The sequence below is a fragment of the Anomaloglossus baeobatrachus genome, chromosome 1, assembly GCF_048569485.1.
Source record: "Anomaloglossus baeobatrachus isolate aAnoBae1 chromosome 1, aAnoBae1.hap1, whole genome shotgun sequence".
Taxonomy (NCBI): domain Eukaryota; kingdom Metazoa; phylum Chordata; class Amphibia; order Anura; family Aromobatidae; genus Anomaloglossus; species Anomaloglossus baeobatrachus.
In genome coordinates, this window is record NC_134353.1 from 487,283,936 (window position 1) to 487,303,323 (window position 19,388).

The 19,388-nt window shown below is 44.4% G+C and overlaps 2 protein-coding genes across 2 annotated transcripts in view; one reads left to right on the forward strand and one right to left on the reverse strand.

Annotated features, from left to right (window-relative positions):
* Positions 1-1,477: 1,477 nt before the first annotated feature.
* The window catches only part of GATAD2A (GATA zinc finger domain containing 2A), a 134,653-nt gene continuing 116,742 nt past the window's right edge, over positions 1,478-19,388 (forward strand). The window contains exon 1 of the mRNA XM_075347200.1: positions 1,478-1,565. The gene's annotated coding sequence lies outside the window, so the exon portion shown is untranslated. The remainder of the gene's footprint in view (positions 1,566-19,388) is intronic.
* LOC142243465 (uncharacterized) lies at positions 4,062-6,390 on the reverse strand. The gene is made up of 6 exons (XM_075315416.1): positions 6,236-6,390; positions 6,083-6,160; positions 5,925-6,002; positions 5,613-5,826; positions 5,376-5,532; positions 4,062-5,245 (listed from the first exon to the last, which is right to left on the reverse strand). Exons 1-6 carry the CDS (start codon positions 6,275-6,277, stop codon positions 4,102-4,104), a joined length of 1,713 nt encoding a protein of 570 aa, XP_075171531.1. The 5' UTR covers positions 6,278-6,390; the 3' UTR covers positions 4,062-4,101.

The following is a 19,388-nucleotide window of genomic DNA, read 5'->3' on the forward strand; positions in this document are numbered from 1 at the left end:
AAACTGGTGACGTTACAGCGATGTCGTTTGCGATGTTGCAGTGTGTAAAGCCACCTTAAGGGAATATCTAGAGCACAGTGGAGATAAGGCTGCTCTAACAAATTGTCAGTAACACAATGGTATATACTCTAGTGGTATCATAAGCTGGCTTGTATTATCAAATAATGTTACTAAACTTGATAACTCGTGCCCAATGTGTTTCCCTCCCTTATTTCATTGTTCAGGGGTTCATTAGGGGCCTCCCAGCAGTCCCTGAGGCCAAACTGAATGCGTTCAATGTCTGCTTTTAGTTCGCCTCAGGGACTGGTGCGATTGACCCAGCTGCCTGTTCTATTACATTTTGGGAAGCCCCTGATGAACCCCTGGACAGTCAAATGGGGTGGCGTTTCGGGCAAGAACTAACAAGGTAAGCGTACGGTTCCACTTGCGTATGACTCGGCGAGTCTCGCATCACATCCACCCAGCACGGCCGCACACTCCCCCCGATAGGAGCAGGTCGGTTGCATATATTTCCATGCATCTGAGGTGCTAGTATGCAGAGAGCATCAGGCTGTGTCTAATACCGATGAGACTCACACGAGTCATACGCAAGTGGAACTCCGGCCCATGTAACATTATTTGATAATACAGACCAGCTTATTGGCCCACTCTAGGAGACCATTGTGTTATTGACTGTATTTAACCCTGTCTTATGTGTACCGTGGTCTAGACATTCCCTCTGAGACTATGAGTGACTAATGTATATAGAATGTAGTTTGGGGAGCTGTGGAGGACTTGGCCTGCTTCTGGCCACACATGTATGGTTCCTCTTATAGGGAATGTTGGGGTTGGTGCTGTCACCCCAGTACACCTGGGCTTTCTGTCGTTCTGACACACTGACCAGGGCGCACATCGCAGACAGTGAAGGATCTGGTCCTGTGTCTTTACAGACAACTTGGGTCCAGATTATCTGGAACAGGCCAGGCCAGTCTTCTAAATTACAGCAGATGTCACTTCCTTGTGGAAACGCCTTGTTGGATTATTAACCATTTTGTTGCCAAGAGCTGCACAGCTGTCCAGGACAGAGGCTGTCCCTTACTGCCCTGATTCACCAGCCATGTCTTTGGAATGGGTTTGTACTCCTCCATGGTATACGGTGTATATGCCAGCCCTCTGGCCCTGCGCCGTGCTGCACTTGCTATCCTGTGAAGTAGGGAGGATGTGTAAAGTCGGTATCGGTACATGAGTCCCCGTGTTCCTGTATAGGCTTGTTCCGGTGGGTGGGAGCAGTGAGCCTACAATCTGTGCTCTGCCCACATGTTTTCCCGGGCACACTTGCTCATACTCCACTAATATTAACGTGGTTGTTTCCTTTAAGACCCCGCTCCCCTCGCCCTGTTTGGGGTAATGTAGATTAAAGAGCCGGCTGCGCATGCGCGACAGGAGGCGGCTGAAGCCTCCATGTGTAAGAGGCGCATTATTTGGCAACGTGAGCAGAGGCCAGGACTACCGGGGATCCGTGTGTGCTGGGTCCCGGCTAGAGAGGCCTCAGCCGGCCTGGCCCATTCTGCCGCCCTGGTAACACTGTAAGTCGGGGACACGGGGACTATTGGGCTGAAAGTTTCCGAAGTGCGACTATTTCGAGCTCCGATTGAAAAGTTGTAGTATTATTTTATTTAATGAGTCAGATGCTCCTCCTCACAGGTGGGGGAGGGGTGGCGAAGATTGATTATCGGCCAGTTGTTGCCAGCCCCCCACCCCCGATCCGTGCCTTAGGTCTTGGGGCTGCAGGGAAGTTGCCGGAGATTCCGCGATCGCATCTACTTGTGAATGTTCTTCTCTTCCGGTTATCTTATTATTCCAGGTCTCGTAGGTGGGGGAGGGTGCGCCGGTCAGCTGGCACGACCCGGGAGGGGGATGTCCGGGACCGCTGTGTACGGGAGCGGACTCGCACAAGTTCTCCCATTCTACCCGGGAGGGGGCCGCCAGTGGGGTGACACCCTGTGCAGCCTTTCTGGAGGGTCACTGCAGCCACATAGGCGAGGGATGGGGCAAAGGTTATCTGCTCTGAGCCTCCCTGGCATCGTCACGGAGGAGGGGGCTGCTCCGAATAGGTGTATGGGTGCAGTACGTGGAGGACAGGCCATCTTCTATCTAACAAGATGCACATCTGTGCCTGCTAACCCTGTCAGAATAAGGCTACTTTCACACATCAGTTTTCTGTATTCAGGCACAGTCCTTTTTTTTGTCGTATCCAACGTTTCCGTTTTTGTTGTGCAAACCGGAGCCAACCGGACCCACCGGATCCGTTTTTTAACGGATCCGTTTCGAACGGATCCGTTAAAAAACGGATCCGGTGGGTCCGGTTTGCATCCGTTTTGCATCCGTTATGTCCGTTTTTTAACGGATCCGTTTTTTTAACACTAAACAAACAATTAACGAGTTCCGTACTCTGATTGGCTATTGGGAACATATAGTATATATACAGTATTTTGAAGCATATATTACAGAATGAAGACAGAGGCAAGCAGAAACCATGGATGCTATTCTTGCAAATTACACAAAGATCGCTGCAGATTTTATATTTGAGGCAAATCGCTTGGCTATCATCGTCAGAGAAAAGGAGCGACAGCGACTGAGGCGTCAGCGACATCGACGCTTTTGGATCCATCCCCTGACTGCCCAGAGACTGACACGTGGGGTGTTTTCAACCCTATACCTGGAGCTCCGTGGAAACCATGAAAAATTCACAAGCTATGTCCGGATGGCAGTGAATAATTTTGACGTCCTCCTTGGCCTTGTTGCGGACAACATCCGTAAAACGGACACCTACAGCCGGTTCTCTATAACACCCGAGGAGCGTTTGCTGGTTACGCTTAGGTAAGTTTTTTTTTTTTTAAATTGTATCCTCCTGTAAATTGACTTTTAACTGTAATGTGTTTGCTATTATTTTTTTATAATTATTGTCTTTCCTTTACAGATTCCTTGCAACTGGAGAGTCGCTTTCATCCCTCCACTACCAGTTTCGACTAGGAATTTCCACCATCTCGGGAATCATTAGAGACACTTGCCAAGCCTTGTGGGATTGCCTCCATGAGGATTTCATCCCCCAGCCCACCAGGGAAAGATGGCTTGCAATTGCTGAACAATACTATAACATTTGTCAGTTTCCAAATTGCCTTGGCTCAGTGGACGGCAAACATATCAGAATTGTGAAACCTGCTGCTTCGGGGTCAGAATACTACAATTATAAAAAGTATTTTTCAATTGTCCTAATGGCAATAACGGATGCGGAATACAAATTCATCTCAGTGGACATTGGCGCATATGGGAGATCCAATGACTCTCAGGTCTTTAAAATGTCCCCAATGGGGCGGCGAATCTATGGGAATACTTTTGATTTCCCTCCTGCAAGACCTCTTCCTGGCACATGTGAGCCCCCAATGCCCTTTGTTTTTGTGGCCGACGAAGCCTTTCAACTATCCCAACATCTATTGAAGCCATATGCAAGCCGTGGATTGACGCAAACACAAAAAATATATAATTACAGATTATCCAGAGCCAGAAGAATGGTGGAATGCTCCTTTGGGATACTAACCAGCAAATGGCGAGTCTTGTTAACAGCCATTAATTTAAACATTGAAACTGTTGATGAAATAGTGAAAGCATGTGTGGTACTGCACAATTTTGTTTTAACAAAGGAACCTTTGTCGTTGGATGACCAGAGTTTGGAATCCACCTCTTTGTCAGACTACACCAGTCCTGGATTTAGGAGTAGTGTTGCCTGTTCAACAATCCGTGACATATATGCTAACTATTTTGTGTCCCCAGAAGGTAGAGTTGATTGGCAAGATCAAATGGTGTAAGATTTTTCGTCAGTTTTATAACAAATAAAAATAATTATAAATAAATTAAATAATATCTTGTTAACCTTGTTAATTTTAATCTTTCACTCGCTTTAAAAATTTGTAATTTTTACCCCGTCAAATTACAACATGTTATGTTTTTGTATTACCTTATTATTAACTTAACTTGCTAAATAATATTCACACCAAAAAAAACAAGAACAAATAAATACTTTTCAACCAAAAACTTTTATTTTTTATTACATAGATAAATAAATTATAAATTTGTAAATCTTGGGCTTGGGGTGGAGATAGTACTGGAGGGGCTGACAGGTGGGAACACACGCACAGTTGGAGTATTGAGGGTGGAAAGTGGTGTTGGTGGTGGTGGTGGGGAAGTAACAGAAGATGAAGGTGTGGTAGAGAAACCAAGAGGGAAACCAGGAGATGGGATGGGATTTGGTAAGGATTGAGGGGTGGAGTGGAGGGATTGGGAGACAGAAGAGGTGGCGGGTGAATTAGTGGTTTGAGTTGGGGTCATGATGGTTGTGGAAGGCGAGATGTGGTAGTGGGTAGGAAGTGTAGGGGCAGATGTGGTTGGGAGCTGGTACTGGCCCGCAGGCTGGTACTGGCCCGCAGGCTGGTACTGGGCCGCAGGCTGGTACTGGGCATCAGGCTGGTACTGGGCATCAGGCTGGTACTGGGCAGCAGGCTGGTACTGGGCTGCAGGCTGGTACTGGGCTGCAGGCTGGTACTGGGCAGCAGGCTGGTACTGGGCAGCAGGCTGGTACTGGGCAGCAGGGGGAGTAGGGACAATGGCTGGAGGGGGGGCAGGTGGTCTTGTAGGGGTGGGTGGAGGTGGTTGGGAGTCAACCTGCCCCAGAGCCTGCCGTGTGGCTTGCATTACATGCATCTGCTGGTCAAGAGATAGCTTTTCCATGCGCTCTAGTACGGCTTGAAAAAAACAATGATTGGGAGATTTACTTGCATCTAAATGCAGCCTGTCCAGACGCGTGCATAATTCGTGTGTATTTTTTTCCATATTTGCATTTAGGAAGCTAAAAGATGCACGATTTTGTTCGGATAATAATTGAATGGCGTTCTGGAAGGCTGCATTTAGATGCAAGAACTCTGGCGCATAGCTCTTTTCCTGACCCCTATGACGCTGACGCCCAGAACCCAAAGGTGTTCTACTGAGGGCAGCAGTGTCAGAGGGGTGGGGTAGGGGAAAAGCTATCTCATCACCAGCAGCTTCAGGTAATGAAGTCTCACGGGAAGCTCCAGCGCAGGTGGATGGGACAGATGTAGATGGAAGGGAAGGTTCAGATGGGTGGGGTCTGTGCGTGTGTTCACCAGTGGCGGACTGTTCAGGGATCGCTCCTGTCGGGTTCGATGCAGGCTCCTGAGTGCTGCAGACGGTGCTGTTAAAAAGAGGAAAAACAAAACAATAATTAATTTAATTGCTATACATTGGCCCTGACTAAAAACAAAAAAGCAAAAAAAAACTGACATAAAATATTATACTTTGTACATATTGTGTGGAATATTTACCTTCTGCACACCATAGTTGTCCGGAGGAACGACAACGCTCTAAAGTAACGGTACTTCGATCTGCGTCCTCCGGATCCACTCGGGGCCTGCATCTCTTGATTTAACTCCTTTTTGAAGCGATCCCTGATAGACCGCCACCGCTTCTGAAGTTTGTCACCTGAAAGTGGAAAGCAGAAAGTGGTTAGTATACAACACATTACATCATGCAGCATAACCTACTGAACTGTGAATACTTACGCTGTTTCTTCTGGCCACGAGAATTGAGCTCCCCCCAACCTTCTACCGCTGCGTGGCATACCTCGTCCCAGAGTCGACGGGTTACGATCGAATCAGCGTGGCGGCGGTCAGCCATGTTCCACAGCGGCTCCCTCTCTCTAACTTCATCGATGAGGAGGTCGATATTGATAAATCCGGCCTCCTCACCGTCAGAATCGGGAGCACGCTGGGATGCCTGTTCAAAGAAAGAAAAAAGAAATTAAAAAAAAAAAATAGACAAAAATTCACACTGACATGAAAAAAAAAAAAATAAAAAAAAAAAAAAAAACTTACACTATGACCACCGCCACCTCGACGACGACCCTGGGACGGTCTTGGGGGAGCTCTATCATGAGCCCTAGAAGTTGAAGCCTTTAGTGAAGAAAACAAAAAAAAATTATTTACTTATATGTTTGGTGTGCTGTGGTAAACAATTCCTGTATGAAACTTACACTATGATCGCCCGCTCCGTGTCTTTCTCCACCCCTTCCGTCATCTTCTGGCAGCATCTCCTGTGATGTTTCGGCCACCTGTGTAAATGTCGTTGATTTAAAAAAATGTTTTTTTTTGTATTTTTTAAAAAAAAAACCAAAAAAAAAAAATACCTCAGTTTGTGAACCGAAGGGCGGGCTACCAGAAGACGACATTTTTTTGATTACAGGCCACGCACAACAGGACCTCAACCTCAGGAACACTCTTGCACTGCCACGTAAGATCAAAGGACCCAGCAACAGGATGGCCAGAAATGAACCGCAACACTGCACCTGCAAAAAAAGAAAAAAAAATGTCTAAGTACATGCACGCAGCTCACAGCAGTGATCTGTGGACAGTACTGTGGACATTACCTCAGGAACACTCTTGCACTGCCACGTAAGATCAAAGGACCCAGCAACAGGATGGCCAGAAATGAACCGCAACACTGCACCTGCAAAAAAAGAAAAAAAAATGTCTAAGTACATGCACGCAGCTCACAGCAGTGATCTGTGGACAGTACTGTGGACATTACCTCAGGAACACTCTTGCACTGCCACGTAAGATCAAAGGACCCAGCAACAGGATGGCCAGAAATGAACCGCAACACTGCACCTGCAAAAAAAGAAAAAAAAATGTCTAAGTACATGCACGCAGCTCACAGCAGTGATCTGTGGACAGTACTGTGGACATTACCTCAGGAACACTCTTGCACTGCCACGTAAGATCAAAGGACCCAGCAACAGGATGGCCAGAAATGAACCGCAACACTGCACCTGCAAAAAAAGAAAAAAAAATGTCTAAGTACATGCACGCAGCTCACAGCAGTGATCTGTGGACAGTACTGTGGACATTACCTCAGGAACACTCTTGCACTGCCACGTAAGATCAAAGGACCCAGCAACAGGATGGCCAGAAATGAACCGCAACACTGCACCTGCAAAAAAAGAAAAAAAAATGTCTAAGTACATGCACGCAGCTCACAGCAGTGATCTGTGGACAGTACTGTGGACATTACCTCAGGAACACTCTTGCACTGCCACGTAAGATCAAAGGACCCAGCAACAGGATGCCCAGAAATGAACCGCAACACTGCACCTGCAAAAAAAGAAAAAAAAATGTCTAAGTACATGCACGCAGCTCACAGCAGTGATCTGTGGACAGTACTGTGGACATTACCTCAGGAACACTCTTGCACTGCCACGTAAGATCAAAGGACCCAGCAACAGGATGGCCAGAAATGAACCGCAACACTGCACCTGCAAAAAAAGAAAAAAAAATGTCTAAGTACATGCACGCAGCTCACAGCAGTGATCTGTGGACAGTACTGTGGACATTACCTCAGGAACACTCTTGCACTGCCACGTAAGATCAAAGGACCCAGCAACAGGATGGCCAGAAATGAACCGCAACACTGCACCTGCAAAAAAAGAAAAAAAAATGTCTAAGTACATGCACGCAGCTCACAGCAGTGATCTGTGGACAGTACTGTGGACATTACCTCAGGAACACTCTTGCACTGCCACGTAAGATCAAAGGACCCAGCAACAGGATGGCCAGAAATGAACCGCAACACTGCACCTGCAAAAAAAGAAAAAAAAATGTCTAAGTACATGCACGCAGCTCACAGCAGTGATCTGTGGACAGTACTGTGGACATTACCTCAGGAACACTCTTGCACTGCCACGTAAGATCAAAGGACCCAGCAACAGGATGGCCAGAAATGAACCGCAACACTGCACCTGCAAAAAAAGAAAAAAAAATGTCTAAGTACATGCACGCAGCTCACAGCAGTGATCTGTGGACAGTACTGTGGACATTACCTCAGGAACACTCTTGCACTGCCACGTAAGATCAAAGGACCCAGCAACAGGATGGCCAGAAATGAACCGCAACACTGCACCTGCAAAAAAAGAAAAAAAAATGTCTAAGTACATGCACGCAGCTCACAGCAGTGATCTGTGGACAGTACTGTGGACATTACCTCAGGAACACTCTTGCACTGCCACGTAAGATCAAAGGACCCAGCAACAGGATGGCCAGAAATGAACCGCAACACTGCACCTGCAAAAAAAGAAAAAAAAATGTCTAAGTACATGCACGCAGCTCACAGCAGTGATCTGTGGACAGTACTGTGGACATTACCTCAGGAACACTCTTGCACTGCCACGGAAGATCAAAGGACCCAGCAACAGGATGCCCAGAAATGAACCGCAACACTGCACCTGCAAAAAAAGAAAAAAAAATGTCTAAGTACATGCACGCAGCTCACAGCAGTGATCTGTGGACAGTACTGTGGACATTACCTCAGGAACACTCTTGCACTGCCACGTAAGATCAAAGGACCCAGCAACAGGATGGCCAGAAATGAACCGCAACACTGCACCTGCAAAAAAAGAAAAAAAAATGTCTAAGTACATGCACGCAGCTCACAGCAGTGATCTGTGGACAGTACTGTGGACATTACCTCAGGAACACTCTTGCACTGCCACGTAAGATCAAAGGACCCAGCAACAGGATGGCCAGAAATGAACCGCAACACTGCACCTGCAAAAAAAGAAAAAAAAATGTCTAAGTACATGCACGCAGCTCACAGCAGTGATCTGTGGACAGTACTGTGGACATTACCTCAGGAACACTCTTGCACTGCCACGTAAGATCAAAGGACCCAGCAACAGGATGGCCAGAAATGAACCGCAACACTGCACCTGCAAAAAAAGAAAAAAAAATGTCTAAGTACATGCACGCAGCTCACAGCAGTGATCTGTGGACAGTACTGTGGACATTACCTCAGGAACACTCTTGCACTGCCACGTAAGATCAAAGGACCCAGCAACAGGATGGCCAGAAATGAACCGCAACACTGCACCTGCAAAAAAAGAAAAAAAAATGTCTAAGTACATGCACGCAGCTCACAGCAGTGATCTGTGGACAGTACTGTGGACATTACCTCAGGAACACTCTTGCACTGCCACGTAAGATCAAAGGACCCAGCAACAGGATGGCCAGAAATGAACCGCAACACTGCACCTGCAAAAAAAGAAAAAAAAATGTCTAAGTACATGCACGCAGCTCACAGCAGTGATCTGTGGACAGTACTGTGGACATTACCTCAGGAACACTCTTGCACTGCCACGGAAGATCAAAGGACCCAGCAACAGGATGCCCAGAAATGAACCGCAACACTGCACCTGCAAAAAAAGAAAAAAAAATGTCTAAGTACATGCACGCAGCTCACAGCAGTGATCTGTGGACAGTACTGTGGACATACCTCTTCCCTGGAGCACTGGACTGGAGGACAGCAGAAGTTGAAGTCAGGAGCCGGCAGGAAGTGTGTAGAATGTGCTGGATCCTTTTATAAGTTTTGTGATGAGGAAAAAAAAAAATTTGCGCATGCTCTGTTTAACAAACCGGATGCGGTCACCGCATCCGGTTTAAACCGCATTGCGCCGGATCCGGCATGCATAGACACCCATTGTATACAATGCCGTATTGCGCCGGATCCGGCAGAATGCGGTTTTTTTAAGGGGACAAAAAACGTTACATGATACGTTGTATCCGGCCGCCGCATTCAATTATTTTGCCGCATCCGGAAAAAAACGGATGCAACGCAAAGCCATCAGGTACAATCCGGCAACAATGCAAGTCTATGGGGGATAAACGGATGCGGTACCGTATCCGTTTAACCCGTTTTTTTCCGGATTGAACCTGATGGCAAAAAACTGATGTGTGAAAGTAGCCTAAGAGTCCCTCCTCCCCATTCTGTCCTTCCTGCTGGGAAAGGTGGCAGCAACCTGTTTATTTTTGGCTTTTTAAAGATCCCCATTTGTCATAGAGTGGAATGCCAGGAGCCAGGATTCTACTATGCGTTCTCCCAACACTTCACTTTCTTCTTGGCTGGCCCATTAAATTGTGTTTGGTGCTGAAAAATAAAACGCTTTTATATTTAGAGTACTAGCTAGGTGTCATAGGAAAACTAAAGGCTAGGTTCACAACAGTATTTTTTACCTGTTATGGTATGGACACACAATCAGGAGATGCTGCGTTTTTGATGCGGCACCTTTCCTCTTGCGGATATGCTGGTGTCCTGTGTGGGAGATTGCAGTGGTCTGTACCCACCATCAGATTCTGGGTGCAGTGGATTTTCACTTTCTCCTGCTCAGAACACTAGTATCTCTGCAAGAATAAATTGACATGCTGCAACTCAGGAAGTTGTGCTGCATAAAAAAGCACAGTGGGCAAGGGATTTCTATAAATCCCATGTACTGTACAACTCAGTAGTTTGGACACAGCGAAAATACACTACATACAAAACGCTGCTAATTCTTATCGTGGGCACGGGCCCTAAGAGGGGTTACTTTAATGGAAACACCTGACTGTTCCTATTTTCTACTCAGTGGGATCCATTATATAATGGATCAGTCCCTGTCATTTGTTAAATTCTCCTGTTCCATCTTAGGAACTAAAAAACTAGAACTAGGAACACCAGTGTAATATCTGCCAAAATGATAAAATAATGCTGGCTGAAGCTTTGTGGATGCCTGGGAATTTAAATAAGGTATCTGTTCCAAAATGTACTCCTTATAAGCAAATACAGTTTTACTGTTCAAGGGTATTCCCATCTCCAAGAGCCTATCCCAGTATGTAGTAATATTAGCAAATACCTCCAATTAAAATGTAGTATAGTTATCCTTGATCAATTCTTCCTGATTTAGTTATGTCGCTTACCTCATGTGCAGGGCATTACAGTAGCTTAGGTATCCATGGTTATGACCACTCATATAGTGACAGTTGTGGTATCCATGGTTAAGATCACTAACAACTAAGCTGCAATGCACAGGAGGTAAGTGACATAGCTAATCAGGAATAGAGATGAGCAAACCTGAGGTTTGTTTTTTGAACCGATCACCAAATTTAAAAATGAAGGTTAAGATTCTGTGATTGAATGCTGTACGTGCGAGCCACGCTGTGCCAGGTACACTTGGTGCTCGGCCCAGTGTGAGCCACCTGAAGTGTTGGGGGGGGGGGGGGGGGGAACAACAGCATGATCAGATGTATAAGTGCAACCAAAAATAAGTTTAAAAATGGTGAGCGGAGACTCAAACTGCCAATCAGTGACTGGATCCGGGGTTTGGGTCACGCCTAGGCCTGTTGCGCTAGGCTCGTTTTCTGACAGCAAACCGAACCTCCACGGATCTGCTCATCTCTTATCAGGAGCACTATGCTACATTTCTAATTGGCGGTATTTGCAATTAATAATAATAATAATAATAATAATTAATTATACCTACTACATATTGGGATAGGATCTTAAAGAACGTGAAAGGGACATTCCCATTCTCAAAGTACAAAAGCTGTGGAATTTCAGCTCCATATTAGCTTGCCAAAAATCTGTTGAATCTCACAATCCGAGCAATGTGCGTAAGATTTTAAGAAATCAGTCTGCAGCTTTAATTGACAAACTGTGGGTGGGAGATCTGCAGCATGTCCATTTCTATTGGGAATGTAGGTGCCAGTTTCACTCTGCCAGGAAAGGGGTAAAATGTGTGGCTTCCCCTGCTCTTTTTGCAGTGATATCCACAGCGGTGCATACTGCTGGAGCTATCGCTGCTGAAGGTCTGTGGCATATACATTCCACGGTAATGTAGCCTTATAAGTTGTACATAAATCTCCCTCTGGTTCTTTTCCTTTTTTCTTTATTAAAATTGTGCCTACTCCTTGTTCATGTGTGCATTTTCTGAACATGCACTCGCTCTAAATGTAAGAGACTTTGAGGAATGTGCACACTTTGCTATGGTAGTACTTGGGCTATGTTCACACTAGAAAAATTATTTTTCTTAAGAAATTTCTTAAGAGTGAAGGATTAGTGCACCTGTGTTAAAAAACGCACCAAAAAACGCACCTGCGTTTTCGGTGCGTTTTTACCGCTGGTTGCTCCCTGCGTTATTGTGCCAATTATCTATGGCAAATAACGCAGTTAGCTGCAGAAAAGAAGTGACACGCTCATTCTTTTTCTTAAGAAAATCTACTGAAAGAATTTTCTTAAGAAAAAAACGCAGTGTGCGCACAGCTAATTTTTTTTGCCATAGGTTTTGCTGGGGAATGTCTGCAGAAAGGTTACAAGAATTTCTCAAATTTCTGCAGCAAAAACGGACAAAAAACGCAGTGTGTGAACATAGCATACAGAGGAGAGACCTGCTCCTTTAAAATTAGCATTATAGGGTATATTCAGACTTGTTGCAAATTTAAAATCCAATGAATTCATCTGAACAGGCTTGTTTTTGCAACACACATGGATGTATCAGTCCAATAAACAGTTGCAGAAATACACCATGTGAATTTTCCAACAGAAGGCAAACCCCGAAAGCTCGGCATTGTGTGACGCATGCAACGGATGTGTTGCATATAGTGGCACAACGGATGCAATGGATCGTACAAAACAACGGAATTTTTTTTTTTTTTTTTTAACTGTTTTAACGGTAGCAGACTATTGTGAACGATCAGCTGATCACCCGGCTGCCGGGCGATCAGCTGAGCGCTCTCAAAAGCCGGCTGCCGGGCGATCAGCTGAGCGCTCTCAAAAGCCGGCTGCCGGGCGATCAGCTGAGCGCTCTCAAAAGCCGGCTGCCGGGCGATCAGCTGAGCGCTCTCAAAAGCCGGCTGCCGGGCGATCAGCTGAGCGCTCTCAAAAGCCGGCTGCCGGGCGATCAGCTGAGCGCTCTCAAAAGCCGGCTGCCGGGCGATCAGCTGATCGTTCAGCCATCAGAGAGGCAAATCAAAGTTTCTGTGATTTTACAAAAAAAAGCATGCGCAGTGAAAAATTAAAGGATTCCACCACTCAAAAAACGCTACATGCTGCGTTCCCTTTGCCTGACGGTCACCGACAAAACAACTGATGTGCCGTCGGGCAGATGCCACGAAAGACCATCTGTTGCAATCCGCTCTTAATAGAAGCCTATGAGGAATAAACGGATTCCTGCAATGGTTACCGTAATTCCTCAAGGCAGCGGATGTCGTTCAACGCAAGTGTGAAACTAGCCTAAAATTGTCACTTGTCTCCCCGCACCCCTGCTCTTTTGTATTGGCTGGTCGTTTGTCTTTTGCCCATTTGGCTTTGCTTAATCAGTAATGGCAGTTCTGCTGATTTTGTCTTGAAGACAGGTATGTGTCATCTGTCATTGAGGCTGCTGTTCTCCATATTTGTTGTAGTTGTACCTGATCACTTCACCAGGAAGTCAGGAAGGAGTATAGCCTTATTAAACCTCCTAATGTATAGTTCTGAATGTTACAATTTTGTATTATTTCTACATTATTGCTCAGTGAGTGGTGGAAGGGGTGCTTATGGTATATTCACTTTAAGGCCATGTTCATACTTTGGGTTTACCATCAGGATTTGGGCATAGTTTCACTACTAGGCAAAATCCACAAGCATTCTGTATGGAAATGTGGTAACGGTATATCTTCTTATCAGTTTATATGCCTCAGAAAGAATGTGAAATCACCTCCCCATGGTTTTTAGGGTATGTGCACATGTTGCGTCGTGTCCCTGCAGAAGTTTCTGCAGCGATTTGACAGTACATGTGCGCATCAAATCGCTGCAGAAACACTGCGTAATGATTGCAGTGAAAAAGCCGATTCCATGCGCTCTGGATGCAGCCCCCACCATAGACAGAGCGGGGGATGCATGCAAAGCGCACGGAATAAGTGACATGTTGCTTTTTAGAATGCAGTGATGTGGCAGCATGCAAATTGCTGCGTTCTAAAACGCAATGTGGGCATGGATTATGCTCAATCTTCATAGATTGTGCTGGGGACGCAGGATGCATGCAGTTACGCTGCAGTGCAGAACGCAGCATAACTGCATGCAATACGCACACGTGGGCACAGAGCATTATATTGTGCAGCATGGTCAGTCTGGGCAGGGGTTCAGTGCAGAAAAGCATAGGGTCACATGTCGGATTGCAGCACCTATATATTTCTACTACTCTTCCAGTACATCTTCTTACTATTTTGACTTTTTGACTTAACCTAGCTAAGCTCTGAAGTTTCTCACACTTTTTATCCCCAATTAGGCTGTGTTTGACATCTGTGCTAGTTTTTTTTTTTTTGGGCTCTGCTTTAGGAACAGAAAATCAAAAAGTGGCAACCCTGCCACATGAGTAGCATGTACTGCAGGGGTGGACAATTAATTTTCCCATGGGGCGGCATGAGAAATTGGGATGGTTTTAGAGGGCCGGACTAATATAATTAACTCTGTTCTAATTAATATGTGTGTATATGTGTGTGTGTGTGTGTGTATGTATGTATATGTATATATAATATATATATATATATATATATATATATATATATATATATATATATATATATATATATATATATATATTATATATATATTATATATATATTATATATATATTATATATATATTATATATATATTATATATATATATATATATATATATATATATATATATATATATATTCCTACACACAATCCCCATATGCTACATCACTACACCCACCACATACTACACTTGTATTATACTACACCACCAATATACACCTGTATTATATAGGGGTGTAGTATAATACAGGTGTGTATATATAGGTGCAGCTTCTACTGCCGGGCAGGAATTTTTCAAATGACACACATGCGCCGTACTGACATCAGGGTGCGCCTGTGTGTCACAGAGAAAGGTGTCGGGCAGGGAACAGAGGACAGATTCCTGCGTTCCGCTGCCTACACTGTGCGGAGCTGCAGGATCTCTCCCTGCCCGGCACGCAGCGTGTGATGAGGGCGATCTGACCACGGGACTCCCAGAGCCTGGAGCTCCGGACAACAGGTCAGATTGCCCTCATCACTGACCGGCCAGCAAGGACGCCCTGAACCAGGCGGACCGGTCACAGAGAGTAGGCGGGCTGGATGTTGCCTGCGAGCCGCCCCTTGCCCAGGTCTGATGTACTGGACCTGATAGACTCCATTGACTACAATGGTGTCCTTTTGAGTTTTCATAATGGTATCAATCATTGCCAGATGTATTGGCACAGCATTCTGTGCTGCTCTGGATTTTTCTATGGGATGTGTGATATCCTCCAAAACTGAAGTTAAACTAGGCTTAAAGGATTATCTGCTCTGGATCTATTACTTGTTAGGCTATGTTCACACTAGAAAAATGATTTTTCTTAAGAAATTTTCTTAAGAAATTTCTTAAGAGTGCACCTGTGTTAAAAAACGCACCAAAAACGCACCTGCGTTTTTGGTGCGTTTTCGGTGCGTTTTTGGTGCGTTTTTGGTGCGTTTTCGGTGCGTTTTTACCGCTGGTTGCTCCCTGCGTTATTGTGCCATTATCTAAGGTAACTAACGCAGTTAGCTGCAGAAAAGAAGTGACATGCTCATTCTTTTTCTTAAGAAAATCTACTGAAAGAATTTTCTTAAGAAAAAAACGCAGTGTGCGCACAGCTAATTTTTTTTCCCATAGGTTTTGCTGGAGAATGTCTGCAGAAAGGTTACAAGAATTTCTCAAGAAATTTCTGCAGCAAAAACGGACCAAAAACGCAGGTAAAAAACGCTGTGTGTGAACATAGCCTAAGACGTGTGTTGGTTTCTAGAAATTTGATTAGTCTCACCTCAGTATTGATAAATGTGTCTGAAAATATTTTAAAATAAAGTAGAACTCTGCAGGCCATTTTAGGTTTATAGAGAATTAGAGACTGAATCTATGAAAAAGGTGAAGTAAGACAGTACATTATTGATGAGCTTACCTAAATAAATACTACTATAGTTCTTGATGACCGTATAAAAATGACTAAAAACCCCACTTAACTCGGTATCGGACACCCCTGCAGGACAACACTAAGCCACGCTGGCGCTATATCCCCCAAATAGCGTTATTCCGAGGAGTTTTATATGAAGCATAGAGTCTCAAAAGCCCATTAGGGGACTCCCCTCCCCTGATGAAGCTGGTCTACACAGAGATACGTGTGGGGTTTAATCTCAAACACCCCTTTCTCTCTAGGTGTACTCAACCCGCTGGCATCCTTTAGCCTTAACTCATTTGCGAGTGGTTCACATCCATGTTCCCCACATGGCTTTCACATTGATTCTCACCACTTGTGTCCTTTAGGATCCTGCATGCACTATTCACTTGATTGTCTTCTCACTATTCCCCCCCCTTATTTTTGGGGGGAGGGGGAATATCTGGGTCAGGAACTCATACCTCTTGCTCTGACTCCTCATAATTTTGTTTCCTCTCCTATGCATATGGCAGTACTCCTATACTGTTTGGTATGGGCTCTGCTGAATTGTTTCCTCACACTTTTTAATATTGAGACTAGAATGCATTTACATATGGTTGATGTTTCATGCATTCAACATCTGTGCTTTCTGGTTACTTGTAATCCACATATAGGAGCCTACACCCTTCTGTTGTATTGGGGAAACCACTTACTGTATCGTGTGGGGGGAGGTCCGCTGTCTGAGCGCTGTACTTCATATAAATCACTTTGGAATAGGTCTATTTGGGGACATTGGTGCGGCTTGACTTGTTGTTGGCCTACAGGGGTGACTGATATTGAATGATGTGGTTATTAATAACTATAATAGTATCTATTTAGGTGTGCTCATCCATTATGTACGGTCTTCTTCTTTTTTTTTTTTTCTTGAATTATGGTCAGGGTTTTACATGATGTAGCACCCTTTTGTATTGTATATCCCTCTTTGTTGAATGGTGCACCCATCCATATACATACTTCTGTTTCCCCATTGTACTACATCCCAGACTATAAGGCTGCTTTCACACATCCGGTTTTTCCTGTGCGGCGCAATCCGGCGCTTTGCAGAAAAACTGCAACAGTTTTTTTTTTTGTTTTTTTTTTTTTCCGCCAGTTGTGTTTTTTTTTTTTTTTTGCATAGACTTTTATTAGTGCTGGATTGTGCCGCATGGGCTTGCGTTCAGTCCGTTTTTTGCCGCATGCGGCAGATTTACCCGATGCGGCGGCCGGATGGAACGTTGCCTGGCACGTTTTTGTCCGGAAAAAAAAAAACGGATTGCGCCGCATCCGGCCGCTGCATGCGCTTTTTTTTTTCCCACTGTGCATGCTCAGTAGCGGGCCGCAAGCTGCAAAAATTGGACGGGCTGTATGTCAAAAACGTATGCAAAGGATGCGGTTTTGTCGCCGCATCCATTGCATAGGTTTTAGAGCCGGATTGGCCGACTCTGCTAAAACCGGAGGTGTGAAAGCAGCCTTAGTGAGGTGTTCTTTGCTAGTTACCCCAGCCTGATGGGTTTGCTTTTTTCGTTTTGTACACCCTCCTGTAGTGAGATTGGAGAACAGCATAAATGTGCATCTCTCCCTCCTCGGGTCCCAGCAGATGTGTATTACATATAGCGCCTAATCATGGGAAACTCTTTATTTTCCTTGTGATATTTGGGAATTGAGCTCTTGCTGAAAGGTAACCACTCGAGTTATTTTATTGCAGTAGAGGCAGCCTTCAAATACAAAGGTTTGCAGAGAGTACACAGTAAATTACAAATCAGAAAGGATCAGTTTTTGCTTGATAAGAATTTGAGCTATGTTGCGGACTGAGGTGGCAGAATACAAGATCGCATTAATAGAAATAGTGTAGATTGGTTGTTAGCACAGATGCCCTCTGGGCAATGCTGCCAGGCCTACCAGCTACTCGTTCTCTCAATAGTAAAAAGAACAGGTATGTGTGTGGGCTAGCATTAGGTCAATATGGCTATTTATTAAATTGTCCCTTGTCATACAGTAACTCTAAAATGGGTCATGTACTTGAGAATATTATATTCTGGCCCACAAACTTTCAGGTCACCAAATAGGTTTCTACAACAATCAGCGTAACGTTTAACCCACGATGCTGACCTGCGCATTGTATGTGCTTGTGATGAACAGAGGTCCGCATTATGACTATGGTTGTCCCAACGAACTCATCACGCTTTAATGCACTGTGTGGTTGGACCATATGGGCTAACCTTTTATTCTCCAAAAAGATAACTAAAAAGGATCATACTCATTTCGTAATGAAATTATTGTACAGGTGCAGAAATGTATTGTGGGTAATATACAAGTGTGTGTGTGTGTGTGTGTGTGTATGTTTCAAATATTTTGATATATTTTTTAGATACATTTACATATACATTTTTTATATATATATATGTGTGTGTATATGTATATGTGTGTATATATGTATATGTGTATATATGTGTGTGTGTGTGTATATATGTATATGTGTATATGTATATGTATATGTATATGTATATGTATATGTATATGTATATGTATATGTGTGTGTGTGTGTGTATATATATATATATATATATATATATATATATATATATATATATTTCATTCATTCAAAATATTTGAATTTTTTTTATTTTTTTTGGTCAAGTATTCACTTATTGCAGTGTGTCGACATAGTGTGTGGGCAGGTGTATGTGTCTAAAATATATGTAATCTCCTTCACTCTCCACACAATTTTGCAAAATTGGCTGCCCATGACATTGTCACAAGTTCTACCTATTTTGGACCACTTTTGATAGGTACTGACAACTATATATTGGAAACCTTTTGTAGAAGATCAGTTATTTGGAGATGCTCTGACCCTGATGTCTCACTTAACCTACATAGGTTGGTCCTTATTAAAGGCACTACGACCCTTACACTTCAAGAATTGACTGCTCATTTGCTGTCCTAATTCACTATATGGAAAAAAATATTGGACACTTGCACATCACACCCCCAGGAGCTTTTGATACCCCTTTAAAAATCCATAGGCAGTAAGAGGGATTTGATTTCATCCAGTTTCCACTCTTCTGAGGAACCTTTACATAAGATTTTGGAGCGTCTGTGGGACTTTTTTGCACTTTCATTCAGAAGATAATTTGTGAGGTCAGACGCTGAGCCTGGCTTGTAATCTCCATTCTAGTTCATATGAAATGTATTTGATGGGGTTGAGGTCAGTCAAGTTCTTCCTCATCAGACTCGCCCAAGCATGCTATTATGGACCTTATTTTGTGCACTGGGGCACAGTCCTGCTGGAATAGAAAAATAACTTTTCCAACTTATTCCCAAAAGCAGGCTTTACACACAGCGACATTGCTAGTGATGTCGCTGGTGAAAGCACCTGCCCCCGTCGGTTGTGCGTCATGGGCAAATCGCTGCCCGTGGCACACATCGTTGACCCCCGTCACACGTACTTACCTGCCTAGCGACGTCGCTGTCGCCGGTGAACCGCCTCTTTTCTAAGGGGGAGGTTTGTT

Coding starts and splice junctions, on each gene's coding strand:
- LOC142243465 (XM_075315416.1), bottom strand. CDS start 6,277: ATGTCGTCTTCTGGTAGCCCGCCCTTCGGTTCACAAACTGAG. Junction 5,827..5,924: donor GAGGTGGCGGTGGTCATAGT/GTAAGTTTTTTT, acceptor TTCTTTGAACAG/GCATCCCAGCGTGCTCCCGA. Junction 5,246..5,375: donor ACAACTATGGTGTGCAGAAG/GTAAATATTCCA, acceptor TCTTTTTAACAG/CACCGTCTGCAGCACTCAGG.